The following is a 20,314-nucleotide window of genomic DNA, read 5'->3' as shown; positions in this document are numbered from 1 at the left end:
TTAACTCTTAACTTGCAGTACTAGTACAGCAAAGTGTATTTTGTACATACAGTGGTGCTTACAAATAAGCACATTCTTTTAAAATCCAGTTAAATCTTTCTAATGGAGAAATTAAATCTCACAATATACATTATCCGATCCTTGTAGGGGCTTACAACCGCTGAAGTGTTTATCTGTAAAGTAAATGCAGGTACACTTCCAGCGTTGTATCAGTGTATGCCCGTCCATCTGTTTAAGCCCGCACGTGCTGTTGTGTTATTGATTTATCTCAGTTATTGTGATAACAGCTGTCGGAGCTAACAGGGTTGGCTCTGCAGACGAGACTGTGGGCGGGAGCCTGGCATGAGGAGGCAGTGACAGACTGGAGGACGCAGACTTGTTGTTTCCCTGGTTCTCCTCTCTCAGTGTCATCTGTTGGCTAAATAAATGCAGGCTTCACTCCACTGTGGTTCATTCTGATCAAGGACAAACAAGGGTAGGGTGTGTTTTACAGCACTGGGCACCCATTTAGGTCTTCTTGCAGTGTAAATATTAGACCCCGAACAAAGAGCTGCTTGATAAGGTCAGTTGAGAAATATAAACTCCCCCCCACCCCCCAACTGCCTGGTTTTGCTAAATGAGAGATAGACGGTATCTTTCCCTGCCAGTCTGGACTCTCCGCTCACTGTCGCTCCTTTGTCTGCACTGCTAGAAAGAATGATGGATGACTGCATGAAGGCAGCAGAAAAATATCTGCTGCGTGTGTGCGATTGTATAGATACAGAATATGTTCAGTATGTAAGAGAGCAGAGCTGTAGTCTAAGGCTGCAACTAACAGTTATTTTACTTTATTTTTACGATCAGGCTTTATAGACTATAAAAGCGTGAAAGATGCTCCAAGTGATGCCTTCAGCAGGCTTGTTTCTTTTCCTTTAATCTTTATAACAAGACCAGTATTAGCTAGCAGCTCAGTGGACCTGCATTTGGTCGCACTGGTTGTGAGCATTACAGCTATTATAGTTATTCTTTGTTAGTTTGAGTCTTTTGAATTATGATTGTATTTATGACCAATGCGAGAGACAAGTTTTAAGTTAAATTAGTATAAATATTATAATATAAGCAGAACTTTTTGAAAGCAGTTGACTCACAGTCTTGCAGACATCCAGAGTCTCAATAAACTCGTCGATCAGAGCCTCATCGGGGAGGTTGTGATAACAAATTTCGCCAAACTAACAAATACCAAAAATTAAGGATATTTCCTCTTTAATTGAAATGTATTTTAGTTATGTATGCATTGTTTTTCACATCCATTTTTGGTTTTAGTTGAATATTTGCTTAATACTGCTAAACACAAAGAACAGCTGAATCTGAGAATCTGAGACTCTTTAAACAAACTTTTAGAGAGACGTTGACCTGACCATGGGGCTATACGAAGCATGAAGAGATGAGGCAAGTGAGAGACGTTGGTTTTTGCAACAAAATTTTGTGGCATTCTTTCCTAAAAAATTCTGAACGCTTTGAATAAAACCCAAAAATCACAGTGACAGTAAAGGAAACAGTTTGAATGTCCCTGCAAAATTTCCCGACAGTCAGTCCAGCAGTTGCAGAGCTATTTCACTGTCTCCCGGTCCACTAATCAATTACTCAGCTGATGCTGTCAGCAGTATTACAGTGCTCGTAAAGCCCGTTCACATCTCCAGCATCCGGAGCAGATTCTTCTTTTATGTACAAAAAAAGCACCCATAATGCAACACACCCCGCACTCTCCTGAGATTTAAATACAGCCCGAGGCTCTGTGAATGTTTTAATACTTGGACATTTATTAGTTAATTAAACATGACAGTATGCTGTGTGATCGCTGCACCCCGAGGTATCTGACGTCCGTCGCGAGTCTCTTTGTTTAGGTGTGCAGGGCGTTGTGTTTTAGCTGCGCTATTACAGTAATATTCATATTATTACACCTGGGAGCGTTTTTTCATAGGCTGAAGCATAAAGCTGCACCACTGAGTTAATTGCACTCTGCAGTAATAGTGTTATATAGAGACGTCAAGAAGAAGGCGTGTATGAGATTTTATTTTTATTTATATCTATTTTCTGTGTATTCGTCTCAATTGATCGCACTCGCCCAATCAGATTCAAAATGAATTAATTTGAGAGATAGATGGATCAGTGAAGGTGACAGCCAGGCTAATTTTGGTGTCACGCCGTGCAGTGTTGAGTGCTGATCTATCACATGCAGCGGTTTCCTGATAAATTAAACTACAGGTTATTGGATCCCATGCATCATCCAGAGTGTGACAGCTAATACTGTGATAGAAATGCATTTTAATGACAGTTTGTTCAACGGGAAAGCGATCGGATGCTTCAGAGCCGGGGGATTAATTGTATTGGGCTTTTTGCCACGCTTTGATTTGGACATCTTCATCTGCTGTGCTGGTGTTTCTTGAGAAACAACGTGCAGGTTGCCAGAGTTTCATGCAATTTAATCTGCAAAGAAGAAAGTAGTTGAGCTGAAGCGCACGTAGCTGCCACGCAGCATATGAAGGACGTTGAAAACATTTTTTTTTACGACATGTCCAGAAAGGGCTCAGCAGTTTAACTGCTTTGGGAGGGACAGAACTCAGAAAGACACTGTTATGTAAGAACCATTAGAGTAATAAGACCTCGTGTTAAGTCAGCACACACACGCTGAAGAGAAGCCAAAGGAAATTTAATAGCAGAGCTGGTGCTGAAACAATGAATCGACTGGTTCTGGGCCCCGAGAACACCAATGAATTTCTTATTTTTCTATTGGTTATTTGCCGTATTAATATCTTTGAGTTATTTTTTCTACCATTTTCCATCAATGTATGGATTAAACAAACAAGTAATGAAGCATTCACAAGCTGAATGAATACATACTATGACTACTCTATTTATGTAAGTTTAGTAGTGGCTATCACTGATATACCTACTGTGTGGGTCTCACTTGTGACCAGTTGGTTTTCAGACACCGTTGGGCTGTTTGTGGTGTCGAAGGACCTTGGCAGGGATTTTTTGGTCGATGTGGGTTGCAGGGTGTAGAACAAGCCTGTGCTTCCCAGACCTAAAACTCAAAGAGGTTTAAGTCTGGGAAGATTAAAAGACGGGTCAGTGTAGAGCTTTCTCAGAGATTCCCAAAGGAAAACTGCCGTATAACGACATAATCAATCTTATTTATTCTACCAGTTAATGTTTTAATGTTGTGGCTGATTGATGCTTTGTTGTTGTTACTAAAACACAATGGAGAAGACATTTCACTCAACATTACAGTAAAGCTCGAGCCAGTTTTACTAAACTCTTGGGTCAAATTCTTGAGACTAACCATCCTCTGTTCTTGTCAAATACACGCCTTTGTGAAGAAAGTCAGTATATCAGGAATTTACAGCCTGTCTTTCCCTGTGAGGGCCCAGACATCATCGAGACTCCGTTATGGGTTGTGATCCCTGGGGCAATTAAGCTCGCGTAGCTAATAAAAAAAAATCACAAACACCTTTATTTTGAGTAAAATATATATAAAAATATGTCAAACTGATGTCACAACATTTTTTTTTACAATGATTGCAGTAATATGGTAGTATCCACACGTGGCTAATGGACCGTGAAGTTTAACAGTGCTGAAAAAACAAAATCAATATACAGCATAGCGGTTGGTTCTTTCTCCTGAAGTTAATGGCATAAACAAAATGTAAAACACCACAAATCAACATTTCCTGTATTATTAACACTTCATTTAAATGACTTCACGAAATCACAAAGGACTTAGAGAGAGGGACGGAATAAACAGGGTAGGCCAGGAATGAACATAGACTGTATATAAAAGAGGAAAGTACCTGTTGGTTTGTGAAGTTCTGTTTCCAAGCCTCAGTGTGATGGTTTTGTTGAGCCAGAAATGACCATATTTGGAGAAAGTGCTAGTCAGCTAACTAGCTTGCTAGCTAGGTTAGCAAGTAGCATGCAAAGACAGTATCGGACAGACACAGATACTTGCTAATCAGTGCTAGCACATTCAAATATTACTAAAATTTAATCTTGAACAAACTGTTAGAAAAATTAACCACACAGGAAACAAAGTTATTTGTCAGATAATAATATTAAAAATGTTTCACAAGGAACCGAAACTACAAGTGGGTCCAGTTATGAAGCTTGCAGATAGCTACCAGCTACCAGTCCGAATGTTAAGCCTTTATAAAGGTTAAAAGGTTGACCACATAAACGTGCAGACTTCTTGTGCTGGCATAAAGTTGTGCAGTTCAGCATTAGATTTTATAGCGACTTTTGGAGGGCACTTTTGTGCCGCCTGTGTATAATTAGCTTTTAAGTTGTTTTAGTCCATTCTCCGAGTAGGGCACATTTACTGCATGGCTCGGCCGTAGAGTAAATGTCCCCTAATAAACTCAGTGTAAACGAGCTCTAATAAACTCATTGTACTCATTCACTGATGCGTTAAGTGAATCACAACAACGATCCCTGGCCACTTTTAAGGTGCACATCTTGTGGTGGATTTGTATTTGCTTTGGTCTGTTTGTTTTCTGCTATTACAAATGCTCGTATAAGTCCCCACAGGCATGTATTTGTGGTTTGTGTGTTCAAGGATATGCAATTTCCAGTGTAGTGAAATTCCTGTGCAGCAGTTTGTCACTGTGTGCTTTTTTGGGATGTCACAGATCTCATGCTGTCTGTGTGCAGCAAGAACGAATCCCCAGTTGTCAGACAAAGGAATGAAAGAAAACTATAATGCCTCCACGTGTTTGTGCGTGGCCGCGAAAAGGCATTGTCCCCGTGGTCCGTGGGGTTCAGGTGTTAATGTCTGCTGGTGGGCCTAATTACTGTGCTCCTGAGGAGGAGCTTAGGGTTGGCGGGTGGGCTTTGGTGGCCACAAAAAGAGGAGAGGGATTGATTTGGAAGTCTGGGTGGGTAAAGGAGGAGGTGGTGGTTGGGTGGGTGGTGGAGAAGACATAGCAGGAAGAAGAAAGGCATGTGAGCTGGAGAAGGAAGACTGAGGAGTAATGAATGACAGAGATGCTGTAAGCAGAAGAGGGCTCTGCCAGAATTATAATTTCCCCCTCTTCCTTCATTCAATACCTTTCCCACACGTCTTGTTCCCTCCTCTTTTTCTTCTATCCCCCTTATCCTTTTGCTTTCTATTCCTTCCCTTTCACCCCCCCCCCTCCCCACCCTCCCAATCTCCCACCCTTCTCTTCACCCATCTCTCTCCCTCCCCTCCTCTCTACGTCCATCTCCCTCCTCTCTTCACCAGCTGCAGTGCAGAGATCTCCGCCGAGACCCCCGTCAGGCTGTCAGGTGACCGGGACGGAGGCTGTGACATCACCGCCCCCTCGGCCGACTGTCAGCCCTCCGCCGTTGCCATGGCAACGTCGGCAACGGCCTGCGGAGCCAAGGCTGGCGAAGAAGCACCTGCAGGAGAAGGAGGAAGAGAGGAAGCAGGAGAATGCGTAAGGATTCTTTCTCTCTCTCTTTTTTTGTTTTTCATGTCTTAACAGCGTTCCCCGTGCGCTCCTTAGGTTGCTTCTGCTTTCTGCCGTTGCCTCGCAGTGTGCAGAAACGCGCTGATCTATTGGTATTCATCGGTGACTGGGACAAGCAAGGGGACTGCGACACGCACACATGCACATCCCTCACATATACTGATGCAGAGGTATTTGCTGAGAACAAGCATGCAGCGGTCTGTCTTCCTGCTACAGCTCAACGACTGAGGATGCAGTAAAAGAAAAAAAAAAGGAGGATTAAGCACCCCTCCAGCAGTGAGCTGCTGCTGGTAACTGAGCGCTCCATTCCTGCTCTCTGCGTGCCTCCTCTCTCTCTCTGCTGGCTGGCTGGCTGCAGCTTGACACCAGGCTCAGCTGCAGCTAGCATCATGCTCCTCTCTGCATCTGCAGACCAGAACAGAAGAGCCGGACTGACATGGAGTCATACCTCGCTTGCATGTTGCAGCAGCTGTTAGGTAGCTTAGACAACAGATGTCGAGGTGCGTTTGCTTCTTTCTTGCCTTCTTTTATTTTAAATTAACAGCCTCTGCATTTACCAGACAAACGGGTGTTATTAGATAATTTAGTAGAATATGAATTATTCTCCTTCATTTTATCCAATAGCTGCGAGCTGTGTGAAGCGATGGAAGTCTTGCACCTTTCAGTCATATTTAGTTGCTCTATTCGTGTCTACGGTTAGGAAGATAATGGGCAATTTAAAGCCATTATATGGATGTTATAGGGGATGCTGACGATGCCTTTGGGGTGATGAGGAAGATGCTATAGGTATGACCTTTGAACTTTATATCTCAGGTTGATTCTCAGGGGCTTGAGAGACCCTAAAAGAATTTCAGAGATCACTCGAGGAGTGTTTGTCCATGCTGAATGCTGCAGTGTTTGGGGAATTCCTTGCTTTAACCTCTAAAGAATTTGTCATCTGGAGGATATCTCCCATCTTCAAGGCTGGGTGGTTTGAAGTTGCGATAAGAGCAGAATTTTCAAAGCGTGGCCTCGCTGAATTTACAGCCTTTTTACGAGACTTGGAAGACGATTAGTGCTGCGACTGACTGTGAAATTTGGATTCTTGTCAGTGCTACAAGCCGGGATCAGAGCGATAACCAAAATTTGTTATGTAATGATGTCATGCCAGTGAAGATGGTGACACTGTGCATGGTAACTGCTCTCACAGGCACACACACGCAGAAACACGCAAGCTGGAATTTCAGTCTTGTTGTCATTGCCTCCTTTAGTACCTCAGAGAGCTTTGCCCTCTTTCACCTGTTGCTATAGCAACACGACCATTTGATTGACACACGTGTCTTTCCAACTGGCAGCACGCTAGTCTGGGCTGCAGGCGCTCCAGCTCGGACGCAGCCTATGAGCTGGCTGAGACGGTGAGAGCGCAGCGTGAGTGCCGCCTGCGACCCCACTACAGTGACCCCATGCCGGCCGACGCCTCCAAGCGCAAGCAGCTGGAGATGAAGATTGCCGCCGCCGCTCGACTCCACGGCCACCGTCGAGATCGCGATAGAGACAGAGACAGTGGTAAGTGCATAACAGGTGTGCCACATCGTGTTCCTTCTTCTTCCTCTTTAAGTGTGTAATCCGCTGAGGTTTTAGTTAAATTAAATGGAGCTACTTTGGATAAAGAAAATCCCACAAATAAGGACGACTTCAACAAAAAATTCAGTGTCACTGCAGCTGAAACGACACAGACTGGTGAACTTCCATCAAAGGATGTCCATGCGTCAAATCTGGTTGGAAGTGTTTGGGTTGTAACAAAAATGCAACTATTAAGAATATGTGTGTGTTGCTCAAATATCTACCTCAGCAAACAGGAGCCACACACTAATCAACGTGATGCTTCCTTCATCCTTGAATCCAACTTTCCAGCCAACATCACTAAGGTCATTTTTAATGAATGTCACCAAAATAGAGATTCTTCACAACTGGTAAAACACTTACATTTATTGCCTCTACTTTGCTTCCACACAAATATTTCCAAGCTCGAGTCGAATGACCCTAATGAATAAAATAAAACATAACTCAGGGGGCAGGTAGCTATTTAACATGTAGGCTGCTGGAAGCCTACATGTCAGTAAAGCTTTCTGGATTCTGTATCACTTTGACTTTTAAGAGATATAATACCTTTGACATTAAAATCTTGTCCATGTTCTGTGTTTTTGAAATGATTTTTAGAAATCATGTACATCTCAACTGCTGTGGGTTGTTGAGTGTAACTGCACAATGGCAGGTAACATTATCTTATGATTAGTTAGAAAACTGGCAACAGCACTTTAAATTTGGGGAAAAGGGCCTCTCAACTTTTTTTTAAAGCTATGTAGGTAACCTTACAGTGTGAATGAACTTCAGTATATTGTAGCCACTTTTCTCAGCTTTGATTTTGTACCAAAAGTTATAAAGAATACTGCTGATTGGTGTATTTTGGGGTTATTAGAGACGTACCTGCAATCAGAGCCTGTGATGTCCACTACAGCTGTCTCTGTCAGGGTACCTGGATCCTTGACCCAGTGTTGTCAATTTGGACCTTTTGCTATTGTTTCGTTTCCCTGTGCCTGTTTCCTGTTTTATTCTTTTAGTCTTTGGTCCTGTGCGTTGTGTTTAGTTCTACTTCCTCTGTGTCATTAGTTAGATTTATTCCAGATGTTTTCTCACCTGTTTCAACTCTTCCTTATTATCCAGTCTATTTAAGCCCTCAGTTTCTCTCAGTTATTTGCCATCTCATTGACGACTCCTCATGTGTAAACTCAGTTGATTTCAGTGACAGTCGCCTACAAAGCTGGATGGTTTGTATTTAGGCCTATTTCCTGTCTGCTAGCATGGAGCAGGTGGGGTTCATCCATCTACAAAGAGGTGATTGAGATGTTTTGGCTTTGTTTTTGGGGGACTTTCAGGTCATCTATCTTTGTATACAGTCTCAACATATAAACATTGCACATATTCCTATGGTGTATGGCACTGACCCCATCACTGTGTGATGGGATTTGACTTGATGCTTCCTTCCTGTGAACAAATGCCAGCACCTTTACAGAACTCTTTGTCCTCATTACACCTCTGACCTCACCATGAGGTGAATCCAAATAAATTGTGAATGAGCCTCCAGCTGAGCCTGGCATTTGACATCCCATCCCATTTTTCTTTTTTTAAAAAAGAAAAAAAGGCTTTTAAGAAATACATTTGTTCTGTTTTTACATCCCTTATGCAACTTGGAGTCTTGCTTGTCACTGAACATTATGGCCGTTGGACCCTGTCCTCAAGTCCTCCCACCAAACACACACACACAAACTACCCGCTTATGTTCCCTGTCAGTTGAAGACCCATTACACTAGTGCTGGGCAAAGGAAGTCCATCAATACGACATATGTTAATGATGACCTTGCTGGCCTTTTCCCAGAAACCTGCGTTTATTTGATTGACAAAAACTGGAGGGTAAATCCATAAACATTCTGATTGCTAATGAATCTGATCATCCTCACATCCCTCTCCCCAGCACCCGCAGCAATTCGTGGTCGCTCAGAGCCTCCCGGTGAGGAGCGCCAGGCAGTCTTGGGCGTGACTCGAACCGGACAACACCGCTGGAGCACCATCAGCAGCCTGAGTGCAGACAGCGGAGTGGTGGGCCTCAGCGATGAGCGCGACGAAGAGGACAACGAGCCTCGCCGTTACCGCAGAAGCCGGGGAGCCGACGTGGAACGAGTGGACAGCGGCATCGGGCCGGGTCTGTCCCGCACCTGGAAGAGACCGTCGGCCTCTCTGAGAGCCTGGGAGGCCCAGAGACCGTGTCCGGACTGTGGACTGAGGGACGGGGCCTCGAAAGAACGGGGAGAGCGCATGTGCGAACGTTGCTCCAAGCTGCGCATTGAACGCAAGGAAGCCATCCTGGAGTTTCTGAACACGGAGTCGAGCTACGGCGAGGACCTGCGCATCATCAAAGAGGAGTTTTACTGCCCCATGCAGAGTGCCGGGCTGCTGACCGCTGAGCAGCTCGCCGTGGTGTTCAGCAACGTTCAGGAGTTGATAGATGTCAATGAACGCTTCACCGAACACCTGCAGGACAGCATCGATCAGGCCTTTGACCAGGTGACCCACACTCTCTGTCTCTCAACACACATAAATACCAGCTGTGCATGAGCAAAGTTGGCATCTTCTGGCTCACAAACGGATTTCAACATCTCCTGTTGTTGCATAATTCACCTTAAGGGTCACACTTATAATGTCATTAAATGCCATTGTTTCTTTTTTTAACTGTTACTGAGTCCAAATTCAGATATATGTAGAAGTACACTTTAGAGATTCAGTACAAACATCAGAACCACAAGTTTAAGCACACGCATTTACATGTATACACTCAAAGCAATTGCAGGTAAAAATGTTTGTTTCTCTCACAGCGACGACGAAAACAAGGTCACTTATTGTCAAGTAGAGGAGAGGAACCATTAATCATGCTCTCAAGAATATGCTTACATTAACAATGAGTGACTGTATACTGTTTGTGTAGTGATGATAGTGCCTGCAGTAAAGTATCACCAATTCTGGACATCGTCTCAGCTATACAGAGCACTTTAGTCTTCTTTTTACTTATTTTGGCTTAACACATAACAAATCAGTGGTTAGCATTAAAGCTAAGGAGCGTTAGTGCTACTGATAACTGTAAACATTTGCCTCTTCAACAGCTTATCCCAGTTGACATTGGGCGAGAGGTTGGGTACACCATGGGCACTCTAACAAAGAGTGAAAAATAATCGTTCAGACTCGCATCTAAACCCTGCTGCTGATTTAGAATCACCGGTTAACCTGGCACACGTGTCTCTGCACTGTTTACCCTTTGGCTGGTCCAATCTTCCTGTGAGCCAAATATAACTACACTAACAAGTCAGTAACATTAGTTAGCTGACAGCCCAGCTCACTGGCTGCAGCAGCAAGAGGGAGAAAAGATGAAGGGAATTACAATTTACTTGCAAAAATATAATGAAACTAAAAAGTGTGTGTGTTTATCAGAAAGTCAGCAGTGTGGAGCATGCATGGGTGGCTGGAGAGCAAATAATAAAATAAACCTGAAGCACACACTGTGGCTGTGCTGGTCCGAGCCTGGGAGTCACATGGTCACTGCAGGAGGGAGGGAGCTTTTACAGCCCAGCTCACTGGGCCCAGGTGTTGCTCTTGGAGCTTATTACCCTCCTATTAGTGTCTGCATAACACAGTACAACAAAACAGAGACACCTAGTGCCTCATCAACAAGTTTGACAGCAATGATGTCACCAACGTCTGTTTTATAAATCAGAGTTAGTTGAAGTTAATTCAGTTAACTTATCATCCCTCTGCATTCTGTCCTTATATAGTACAACGCAAGGTAGATGGACTGATATTTATACAGCACTGTTGTGCTTCTACTGAGATCTCAAAGCACTACACTCGCACATACAATTTAATTATACACACACACACACACACAAATACTCCAGTCGATGCATCAGGGGAAATTTGAAGTTCATTGTCTTGCCAGGTAAGCTTTAAGTATAGAAGTCAGGGATCAAACTGCTAACCTTCTGAGCAGGTCAGAAAGATCCTGAGCCAGCTTTAGCCAGTGGTGAGAGTTAAACAGTGAAGAGTGCAGGAGTCCATCCAGGAGATGTGTCTGAAACAAAAGTACAAGCTTTGTTGCTACAGCCCTGTTTACAAATTGTTTAGAAAAAAAGTAATTCCAGACTCATAAAGCACTTTGTAACACAGGGTTTTGAAAAATGCTCCATAAATAAAGTTCTTATTACTAAAATAAGTTTCTTTAAGGTCAAGCATTAAGATCATTCTACTTATCTTTAAAGAAAGAAATTTTCTTAAAAGAAATTTAAAGAAGGAGAGCCAACAGCCTTCTTAAAAAATGTCGGCCACCTTGAATTTCAAATGACTAAAGGTCTAAAGCAGGGGTGTCAAACTCAAATACACAGTGGGCCAAAATTCAAAACTGGAACATTAATATTTATTGGAAAAAAAAATCTTCCTCCAGATTTAAGAATGAATCTTTTCTTATGGACTCAAACAAGTTTTGCTGAAAAACTGAATATGGAACAAGCAAAGCTTAATACTAAACAATATATATATTAGCTGTATAATACCAGTAGGCCAGCTCTAATAATAATTTGGTATGGCTTCGCGAGCCAAATGTAATTAGGCTGCGGGCCAAATTTGGCCCGCGGGCCAGAGTTTGACACCTATGGTCTAAAGAGTCATCAGAAAACGGTATATGTGCCACTTTTGGTACTTTTATTACTTATTTATTTTGTTTGTGCGTATTCTGAAATATCAGCTGATCATTTCTTTCTTTCAGACACATAAGACATGAACAAAATCCCTGACATTTGTTATGTGTAGGTAGTCATTTACATATTTATGCTGTTCAAGCACATGCGCCACAAACAGGGAAGTTGCAAAGCGTCTTCTGTTGGAAGAACTCTAAATATCAACGCTCATATCACAGTTGAAGGGTGTCTCTCCTAGCTCTGTTTCATTTCTGCTTCTCTCAGTGAGAAGCATGAGTCTTAAAATGCTCTCTGTATGATACTGTACTTAGTTACCATTTGTTTCAAGTTTACCTTAAAACAGCTGGTATATCTGGGACTAATAATTTTTGGGAGTATTACTGTCACTCCCTGATAACTGCTATGCTCACTAATTAGTACCCTTGTGTGAAGTGATGAGGCGAGAGCCAAGCATAAAGTCTGCACGTACCACTTTGGACAATGACTTTTAAGGCCGTTGCTTTCCTGTGGTTTGATTTCAGGGAGATGAAGATCTGCTGACAGTGTACATAGGAGAGATCTTTCTGGAGTTTGTCAACATGCTGCCCGCCTTTCAGACCTACTGTCTGCAGCAGTCCACCTCAGTCAACATGCTGAATACACTGGAGAAAGAAAAAGAGCTGCTAAGGTACACACAAAGTACAAGGACTGGTCTTCCTGTGGCTCTGTGTGATGGCAAAATTGCTGTGGGAGCTTTCTCTTGTTCCTGCCACGGCTGTGCTGTGTAATTCTTAATGGAAAGGACAGCGAGTTATCACTTATTCAGAAGATGTTCTATTTCAAGAGCAGAGCTGCAATGATTCATATTTTTAGACAGAACTGCAGCTCACCCATGACTCAGGCTGTCTTATGATTCCATTAATCAAGTTTTTAAGAGTTTCCCCAAAGACATACACAGACTGTAAGAATGTCTCCGTTCTCATCGTCCTCTTGTCTCACTTCTCTCTTTAGAATCTTCCTGGATGTTTCTCAGAATGACAACACAGCCCTGCGTCGTATGAACCTGCGCTCCTTCCTTATGGCGCCCCTCCAGCGCGTGACCAAGTACCCGCTTTTGTTGAGCCGCATCATTAAGGTCACTCCCGAGTGCCACCCCGACTACGCGCGTCTCCGTGAGGCCAAGAGTCGGGTCGAGTCCCACCTGGAGCACATCAACATGAAGACCAAGCAGGAGGGCAACGGGGTCACCTGGTCCCTGCGCTCGTTCCGCCGCGACAGCCGCAAGAACCGGGAGGTCATCAACATCGAGATGCGAGAGGTGTCGATGAAGACGGTGGGGTGGGCGAGGGAAAACACGCGATTTGTCATGGAGGGGCCGCTCCAGCTGTCCCAGCCGGCGGACGGTCAGTGGGTGAAGAAGGGCAGCAAGGCTCTCAAGTTCCAGAACGTCCAGAGCCTGCTGATGGTGAGGACGCAGCGGACGGTTGAGGGACTGTGCGCCGACCTGGTGGCTCGGGGGGATCAGATGGAAAGCGGCGGAGAGAGCATTCGGGACGGAGTGCTGGTTCTGATCAAGGACAAGAGCAGCGGGAAGTTCACAGTGCTGAGAGAGCCCATCCGATTGGGGAACTGCGTGGTGTCGACAGATCCTGACTGCGAGGACACATTCGAGGTGCTTGACATCCGGCGGGAGTCTTTCGTTTTCCGCGCCTCTGACAAATCTCGCACCCAGCAGTGGTTCCACCAGATTAAGAGGTACGCTCGGGACTTGGGCACCTGGAGGAAAAGACGTAACGCTTTGCCCAACATCATGATCAACACGAACCAAACGCGGTCCTGAGACTAACCACCACTCACCTTTGTTACACTGTAAATAACCTCCTACTGCAAAAATCAGCCGACAACAGGAAGCATTTCCGAGTGACTCCGCTGTCATAACTCATTAGAATTCAATAACAATAAATAAAAAGGGAAGAGAGAAAAAAATCTCAGACTCTCATGAGGGCAAGAAAACGACGAAGCACTTTGTTTTTGTTACGAAGCTGTAAGTGCGCCATACTGTCATAAAATATTATGTATGTAGATTTAATTTGAAACTGTTACATTACAAGAGCAAAGTCAGATTGTTGGACGACCAAATGAATAACAAAGAAAAAAACTTGGGTCGATCTCGTCGGCCTTGATTGTAAAGACTGTTTGCTCTCGGAGAAGCAGAGCTGTGTTTTTCAGTAAGTAACGTGTGTCTGTTGAACAGCATGACTGAACATGACCGACTGCAACGGGAAAAATTGTAACATCTTTATTTTTTTAGTTTCTTTTCTGTTTTTTAATACAACACAGTGTGACGTAAGAACATTTCTCAAGGCAGAAATGTCGTCCACATCTTTTTGTTCGGTGGTTTTCGTTTGTCGTCACCGCCCTATTGTGTCCGTGTGCCGCCCTCTACTGTACATTGGCGGTAGGGCAATCTTTCACTGCCAGATAAGCAGTGGAGTAGAGCCTCTCAAAACGGGCTGTACAGACCTGTACGCGTCACCGTCTTTCAGTGAGAACTCACGTAACAGCAATAATCTCTGCCAGTTTCAAAGTAAGTAGCTACTGTATATGCATTTCGTTTTCCTGAGGTTTTCCTTTTGGCGTTCAGGTGTTAATCCTGCTTTACTGTGTCGTTGGGTTTTATGTGGCACATTTAACTGGAGTCTGATTGGTCGGTGGGCACGACTAAAGCTTTCCCTAATGCTAAGGACGCCTCTGTTACGGTCATTATATTTAAGTGCCATGAAAGCAGTTTGTGAAGAGTCTCGTCAGTCCTCTTTCTTGGAACATCCTGTCAAACCGGGTGACGTCAAACACTACCTGTGTGTTAAGTGCAGAGTTTTTCCAACCTCAGCTTCAGGACCTCATGTGGAGACCACCACTGGCCTCTGCACAGTTGTAATAATGTAATAACAGAGAATCAACAAACAGTTTTTTGTATTATTGAATGATTTGCTGGTTGTTTCTTCAACCAATCATTTGGTCTGGCATCAGTAACTCCTAAGAGTCTTCTTAGGAGACTCACTATATTCAGATTTTAAGAATATCACTTTTCAGTAAACAAACCACTTAGAATCACTGACTTTCTGTTAATAGACTATCTATTATGACTTTAATACTTTAACTGATTCAGTTATGCCACCATTTCTTGTCCATCCCACCCTCTGTGTAGCTGTGAGAGACCAAAAAAAAGGTTCTGTTGTGAAACTCTGGCGTTAAGGTTGAAAAAGCCTGCTACCTTGACGACAAACGCCTCAAAGAAAAAGCATCCAAACCATCTCGTCGTGACGCAGTTTCAGCTGTGTTATGTGACTTAGCGATGAGCTGTTGTGCCTTGGTACTTGATCACTGTTAAATGAAAACTGACTGAAGTATTTGCAATCCGTCATAGTAGCATTAACCTCTGAAATAGACTCGTCTGCTCTCCGTCACTTGACCGAGATTCATTTACAGGCAATATAATTATTCCTTCGACAGTCCCCGACTGCTGATGTGATCGACTGATCCTCTGTGTCTTCTTCTAATTTGTGTTTTTACTACTCATGGTGTGTTTTGTTTTTTTATTATTTAAGAGAGCTTTATTTTGTTTGATGCACTTTATTATTATGATTCAGTAATAGTATATTCTCCAGTGTAACCGCTGGTAAAAACTCTGTTACACAGTCATTACTGTTGACCATACTTGATGTAAAAGAGGGACTCTGGTCGACCGAAGCAGATTCCAGCACTTTGAAACTATAAAGTCGACCCAGCCATCGAAACCAAAACCACCAGATAAGACCAATGCTGTTATGTTATGAAGTAGCACGATCACTGTGTTTTGGAGGGCAGGGCTGCTCAGCTCCACACCGATACGCCTGTACTGTTGGAGGACGCAGTTTCAGATTTAAAAAGAAAAAACCTGCAGAGTTTCATTAAAGTTTCTTTTCCTCATTTGTGTATGAAAGACCTGACGTTTTATTTCCTCAGTGTAATATATTGTGCATTATATTAAAAGATTTTAAACACAACCTTTATTGTTGTTGTTTTTTCCTGTATAAAGTCTTTTATAACGTAGATGTGTGTACTCAGAATCATTCGCATCATCTTTAGGATTTCAAAGACAACAACACACACTGAACAATTGAGATCAATTTATTTGAAACAAAATCACAATATAGAAGGAAAACAGTGATTTTTTTTCCATATAAAAACACCATTCAGCAACATTAAAGTATCGAAGCAAACTGAAGCATGGACGCCCACAACAGAAACAAACCTTCAAGATGTTTCTCTCCATGAAAAACAAATGGACACACTGTACTACACACAGAGACGTTGGCACTGCGCTGTATGAAAACAAAGAACATACCTGACTCATCACAGTAGCTTTATGTCATATGAAGTGCATCTTTGTCTTTTCTTTGGCTCGTCCTCTCCCAGAGCCTCGCTTATAAATGCTACTGATGGAAATCCAAAACCTTCTGAGTTCAAACACTTTAAAAATGTATGAATCGGTTGTTACTCTCTTTATGGATTTTAGATTTAATATCTCAAGTTTGAGTGGACCATCTTCTTTATAAATGAGGCTCCTAGATATTTTTTGTTTGTTTTTTTTAAACAATAAAGTCAGAGTCCTAAGAAACACCGGGCATCAAATGCTGGTAAACAACACAAATACTTGTTTCTTTTTTCTTTGTAAACACATAAAAACAATGACAGAATAAATGAGCCTGGCTGGAGCGCTTCACTCTGAGCCATCTTAAACAATTAAGCATCAATACACTGTAAAGAAATAATAAAAATTTGACTGTTGCGAAAGAGAGTGAACAGCTGCAAAACCAGCTCAGTTTAACAGGGATCAGAAGACTGAGAACGTGTTTCCAAAACCAGCAACAAATCAAACCGTTGATAGTAAATCATCTGATGGGGGGCGTCGCCGCCTCTGCCATCCTTTCCGACAGACTGCCATCCACCTGACGCACGTCTCACACATGCATTCGCACAGATATACGCCGATAAGCACGCACACACACAGTCTGTCTTCGGTTGCTGGGGCCTCAGGCAGATCCCTGGCTCTCATGTTCCAGGTGGTGTAAAGTCTCCAATCTGCAGCAGCCATGGAGAGTTCCCAGCTTGGGGGCGGGGCAGCCACCACGCCCTCCTTCTCCCACTGCCAATCGCACCCTCGCCGCTCTACTTCTCACCAGCGGCCTCGGGCTCCTTGGCCAGACCGCGGATTGACAAGTCATAAACTACCTCTTCGATTTTCTTCACGTCGTACTTGAGGCCGTCGTAGCGCTTCCTCAGAGGGTCGTTCTTCAGGTTGAGCAGGCGGAAGCCCGAGTCCAGCTCGTTGATGAAGTTGGAGATGCGCAGGGGCCGGTTGTAGTCTCCTGCTGTGACGCTGTTTACCGCCAAGCGTGACTGGATCGACAAACAGCATGGTGAGTTAAGGTCAACTTATACACAACAAATCATTGTTTACAACATTTTGGAAATAATCTTACCACCAGATTTAAGGACAGAAATTACTGCAATAATATCTTTCTTCCCCAAAACACACACCTGAATGCTCCAGACCTGCAAACTGGCAAAACTTCTGCTTTTATAGAGGAGCTCAAACTTGCTGATGATCAATCAATCAAGTGCTTGTCCTCATGATTCCTAGAATGTATTTAATATATAGAACATGACTGCATGTAGCAACATAACAATTAACAGTAAACTCACCAGTTCACTTGCCATGATCAGGACGCCTGCCAGGTAGTCCTCTACATCGAGGTGGAAGCCTTTCTCTCGCACCACTTCGACTACAAGGTGGAGAGAGAGGAGGAAGCAAAGATTAGCCGACTTTCTCCAGTGAGACTTCGACTTTATGACATTAAGTGGTACCTACTCCCGAGTATCTGTGCCACTTCTTCCCGCTTTACAAGAGTTTCGCTCTCCAGGTAGACAACAAACGCTGCTAAGAAAGCCAGACGCTGCAGGACAAAACGCCAGTGTTCATGGAACCTAAAGAGAGAAGAAGAAAGCCGAGAAACAAAGATAAAAACACTTGATTTCTTAAGGATATCCTGCTCACAGTGAGTCCTGTTTCTTTAGGGAGCCAGAGGCACATAAATTAAAAATACTTAATAATAAAACAAGACAGTTAAAAACACATTATCAGCAAAATTTTGCGAGTTTTGGTTTCATGAACAAAATAACAAACATTCAAAAACTCATTAGCGTTGCATAATCATGGCGATAACTGTAATTGTTGAGAAGAAAGTCATTCCTACCTATAATACTGCTCCATAGGAAATTTTGTTTTGAGTTCAGCAATTTGTGTCCTGACTGTGCAGAACAGCTCCCGCGCCTTCGCACATTTGCTGGGAACTAAAAGGGAGAAAAGAGAAGATTATCATACCAGAGGTTCAAAAATCATTTTATCCAAGTATCTACAGCTCCACGGGTCACTCACTTTCTTTGAATCCACTTGGTTGGTGGACACTCTGTAGTACTGTTAGTATTTCCCTGGCGGTCTGTTCCAAGGTTTGAACCACCTTACGAATATCCTGTGAAAAGAGGGAATGAAGAACAACAAAGCGTTTAAAGCTTCTACTAAAGTCCGAATAAAATCAATATACCTTTGCCACTTTGAATACCTAAGATGCTTACAACCTGTGCATCACCCTTGCAAACAAAAAGGAGCTCAGACCAGATCCCTATTATAATCTCAGCCCCACCTTGAACTCATCTGTCACTCCTACCGGACACCTCGCCTGTGTCTGGCTGTCTTCATACATGTCCTACACCACCCTCATATACTTCTCTGCCATTCCTGACGGTGCCACAGTTCCTCTTTATCACATGCTTTCTCTGTATCCACAAAGACTTTCTCTGTACTTCACCAGTACATTCATATTTTCTACATTATTAATGGGCAATGTTATTTTTTGTCTATTTTACCCGGGTATATTTTTCAATGGTTTAAAATCTGTCTTAGGGCGATACAGCCACAACCAATCAGCAATATTCGGAATTAAAGCTATCCCGCATTAAATTCACTAATTTTTAAATTAACTTTGGTTGGGGGAAAACGCTTTACAAGCGTGGTAAAAACACTGGAGCTTGATGATATTTAGATTTCAGTAAAAGTGATATTTATTGCGAACTGTTATCGACCTGAATTAAATTTATTAGCTGATGCAGCTAAACCATAATGTCCCATTTACCAGGGTTAAATATTTTCATTAAACGTTTAACGACAAGTCTTCGGCTCTGGTTAGCTGCTAGCTAGCAGTCTCTGTGAGCTAACGCTGTGCTGTTCGTGCTTACCTCTCTGATGTCCTGGTCTGCGCTCAGGAAGCCCTGGATGTAACTGAACATCTCGGTGACAGACATTTCTCTTCTGAATCCAGCCGTAAGCTTGATACCGAAAATGAACCTTCCGCAGCTATTCAACACATCAACGTGCACGAGAACGGTCAATCTCCGCCTCCAGCTGGCGCCTGGTGATGATGTCATCAATGCATAAATCAGAGCCTTCTTCTTCTTCTTCTTCTTCTGTATAGGGTTTACTGGCGGTTGGCAAACAGCAAAATGGTGCAGTACCGCCACCAACTGGTGTGGAGTGTGGACAGAAATGACAAAAATAATAAAAATAATTAAAAAAAATTCAAAGCCTCTCGAACAAATGGGTCTGCCTTAAAAACCAAAATACAGCCCGATAACTTTCACTTACAGAGGTCGTGCGAAACAAATCAATCAAGTCCAACTTCACGTCCATATCGTCCAGCTTTTTGAACTGTTGTCTCCTTTCAATATCATACCTCTGACAATTCAAGAAAACATGTTCTATTGTTTCCCGTTCCCTACTGCAGTCACTCCCCTGTACAGTGTTTACCTATTAAAAACAATGTGCTATTTAAACCTGTGTGTCCGAATCTCAGTCGAGATATAATCGTCTCCTCTCTCCTGTTTCCGCCTGTACTTCTCATTTCCCCCACCTTCCTTTGGATCTTATAAAACCATCGCCCCATCCTCTCTTCCTCCCATTGCTTCTGCCACCTTTCCTTCATTTTGTATCGTATTTTACTCTTGAGCTCTGTCCTACTCACACTAATAACCATATCTACCAAATCTGTGTGCCGGCGTCATCGTGCATTTTTCTGTTTTAAAAGTAGAAGACAGATGGTTTTTTTTAAATATATAGATTAATAATTGTTCATTGCTTATTTCATTACTTCAGTGTATGCTGTGGTTGCTTAAATTTAAACAGCTTGTTATTACAAAAAAACCAAAAAATGAAAGTGATATTTTTACCTAATAAATCCAGGTGTGCAATTACAGGCAACCCTTATTAAATGTAAGGGAAGCTAAAGGTAGTATGGGGATATATGGGGGAGCCTAAAAAATGTTTTGTCTACAGTTAGGAAATTTGACCCTTCTTTGACCTCAGTGGGTCCACCTGGAAGACAGACTCACTGCATTACCTTATCCTTCCTGTTGACGGCGCCAAACCAGCACTTTTGCTACTGTTGCCTTTGCGTGCTGCTCGTTAACGCCGCC

The 20,314-nt window shown here is 43.0% G+C and overlaps 2 protein-coding genes across 5 annotated transcripts in view; one reads left to right on the top strand and one right to left on the bottom strand.

The window, feature by feature from the left end:
* Nucleotides 1-15,789, top strand: part of arhgef49 (Rho guanine nucleotide exchange factor 49) — a 71,494-nt gene extending 55,705 nt beyond the window's left edge. For all 4 annotated transcript variants that reach the window (XM_086266395.1, XM_086266396.1, XM_086266394.1 and 1 more), the window contains exons 4-8: nt 5,258-5,453; nt 6,821-7,031; nt 8,998-9,587; nt 12,286-12,431; nt 12,755-15,789. In XM_086266395.1, coding sequence (XP_086122521.1) covers nt 5,258-5,453; nt 6,821-7,031; nt 8,998-9,587; nt 12,286-12,431; nt 12,755-13,583 — 1,972 coding nt within the window. In that variant the 3' untranslated portion in view covers nt 13,584-15,789. The remainder of the gene's footprint in view (nt 1-5,257; nt 5,454-6,820; nt 7,032-8,997; nt 9,588-12,285; nt 12,432-12,754) is intronic.
* Nucleotides 15,790-15,895: 106 nt separating this feature from the next.
* On the bottom strand, nt 15,896-19,377 carry tsn (translin). Its single transcript, XM_086267582.1, has 6 exons — nt 19,082-19,377; nt 18,225-18,318; nt 18,043-18,139; nt 17,658-17,773; nt 17,492-17,571; nt 15,896-17,185 (listed from the first exon to the last, which is right to left on the bottom strand). The coding sequence occupies exons 1-6, from the start codon at nt 19,268-19,270 to the stop codon at nt 16,955-16,957; spliced, it is 807 nt and encodes a 268-aa protein (XP_086123708.1). The 5' UTR covers nt 19,271-19,377; the 3' UTR covers nt 15,896-16,954.
* Nucleotides 19,378-20,314: the final 937 nt, after the last annotated feature.

Source organism: Aulonocara sp. 'chitande type north' Nkhata Bay, linkage group LG16, assembly GCF_057382095.1.
Source record: "Aulonocara sp. 'chitande type north' Nkhata Bay isolate Kocher_YH1m ecotype deep benthic linkage group LG16, A_spYH_male_GT1.1, whole genome shotgun sequence".
NCBI classification, from domain to species: Eukaryota; Metazoa; Chordata; class Actinopteri; order Cichliformes; family Cichlidae; genus Aulonocara; species Aulonocara sp. 'chitande type north' Nkhata Bay.
The sequence above is the reverse complement of the archived record's forward strand: the minus strand, read 5'-3'. Positions and strand labels throughout refer to the sequence as shown.

Coding starts and splice junctions, on each gene's coding strand:
- tsn (XM_086267582.1), bottom strand. CDS start 19,270: ATGACATCATCACCAGGCGCCAGCTGGAGGCGGAGATTGACCGTTCTC. Junction 18,319..19,081: donor CAGACCAGGACATCAGAGAG/GTAAGCACGAAC, acceptor CTCTTTTCACAG/GATATTCGTAAGGTGGTTCA. Junction 17,774..18,042: donor CCTATGGAGCAGTATTATAG/GTAGGAATGACT, acceptor TTCTCTCTTTAG/GTTCCATGAACACTGGCGTT.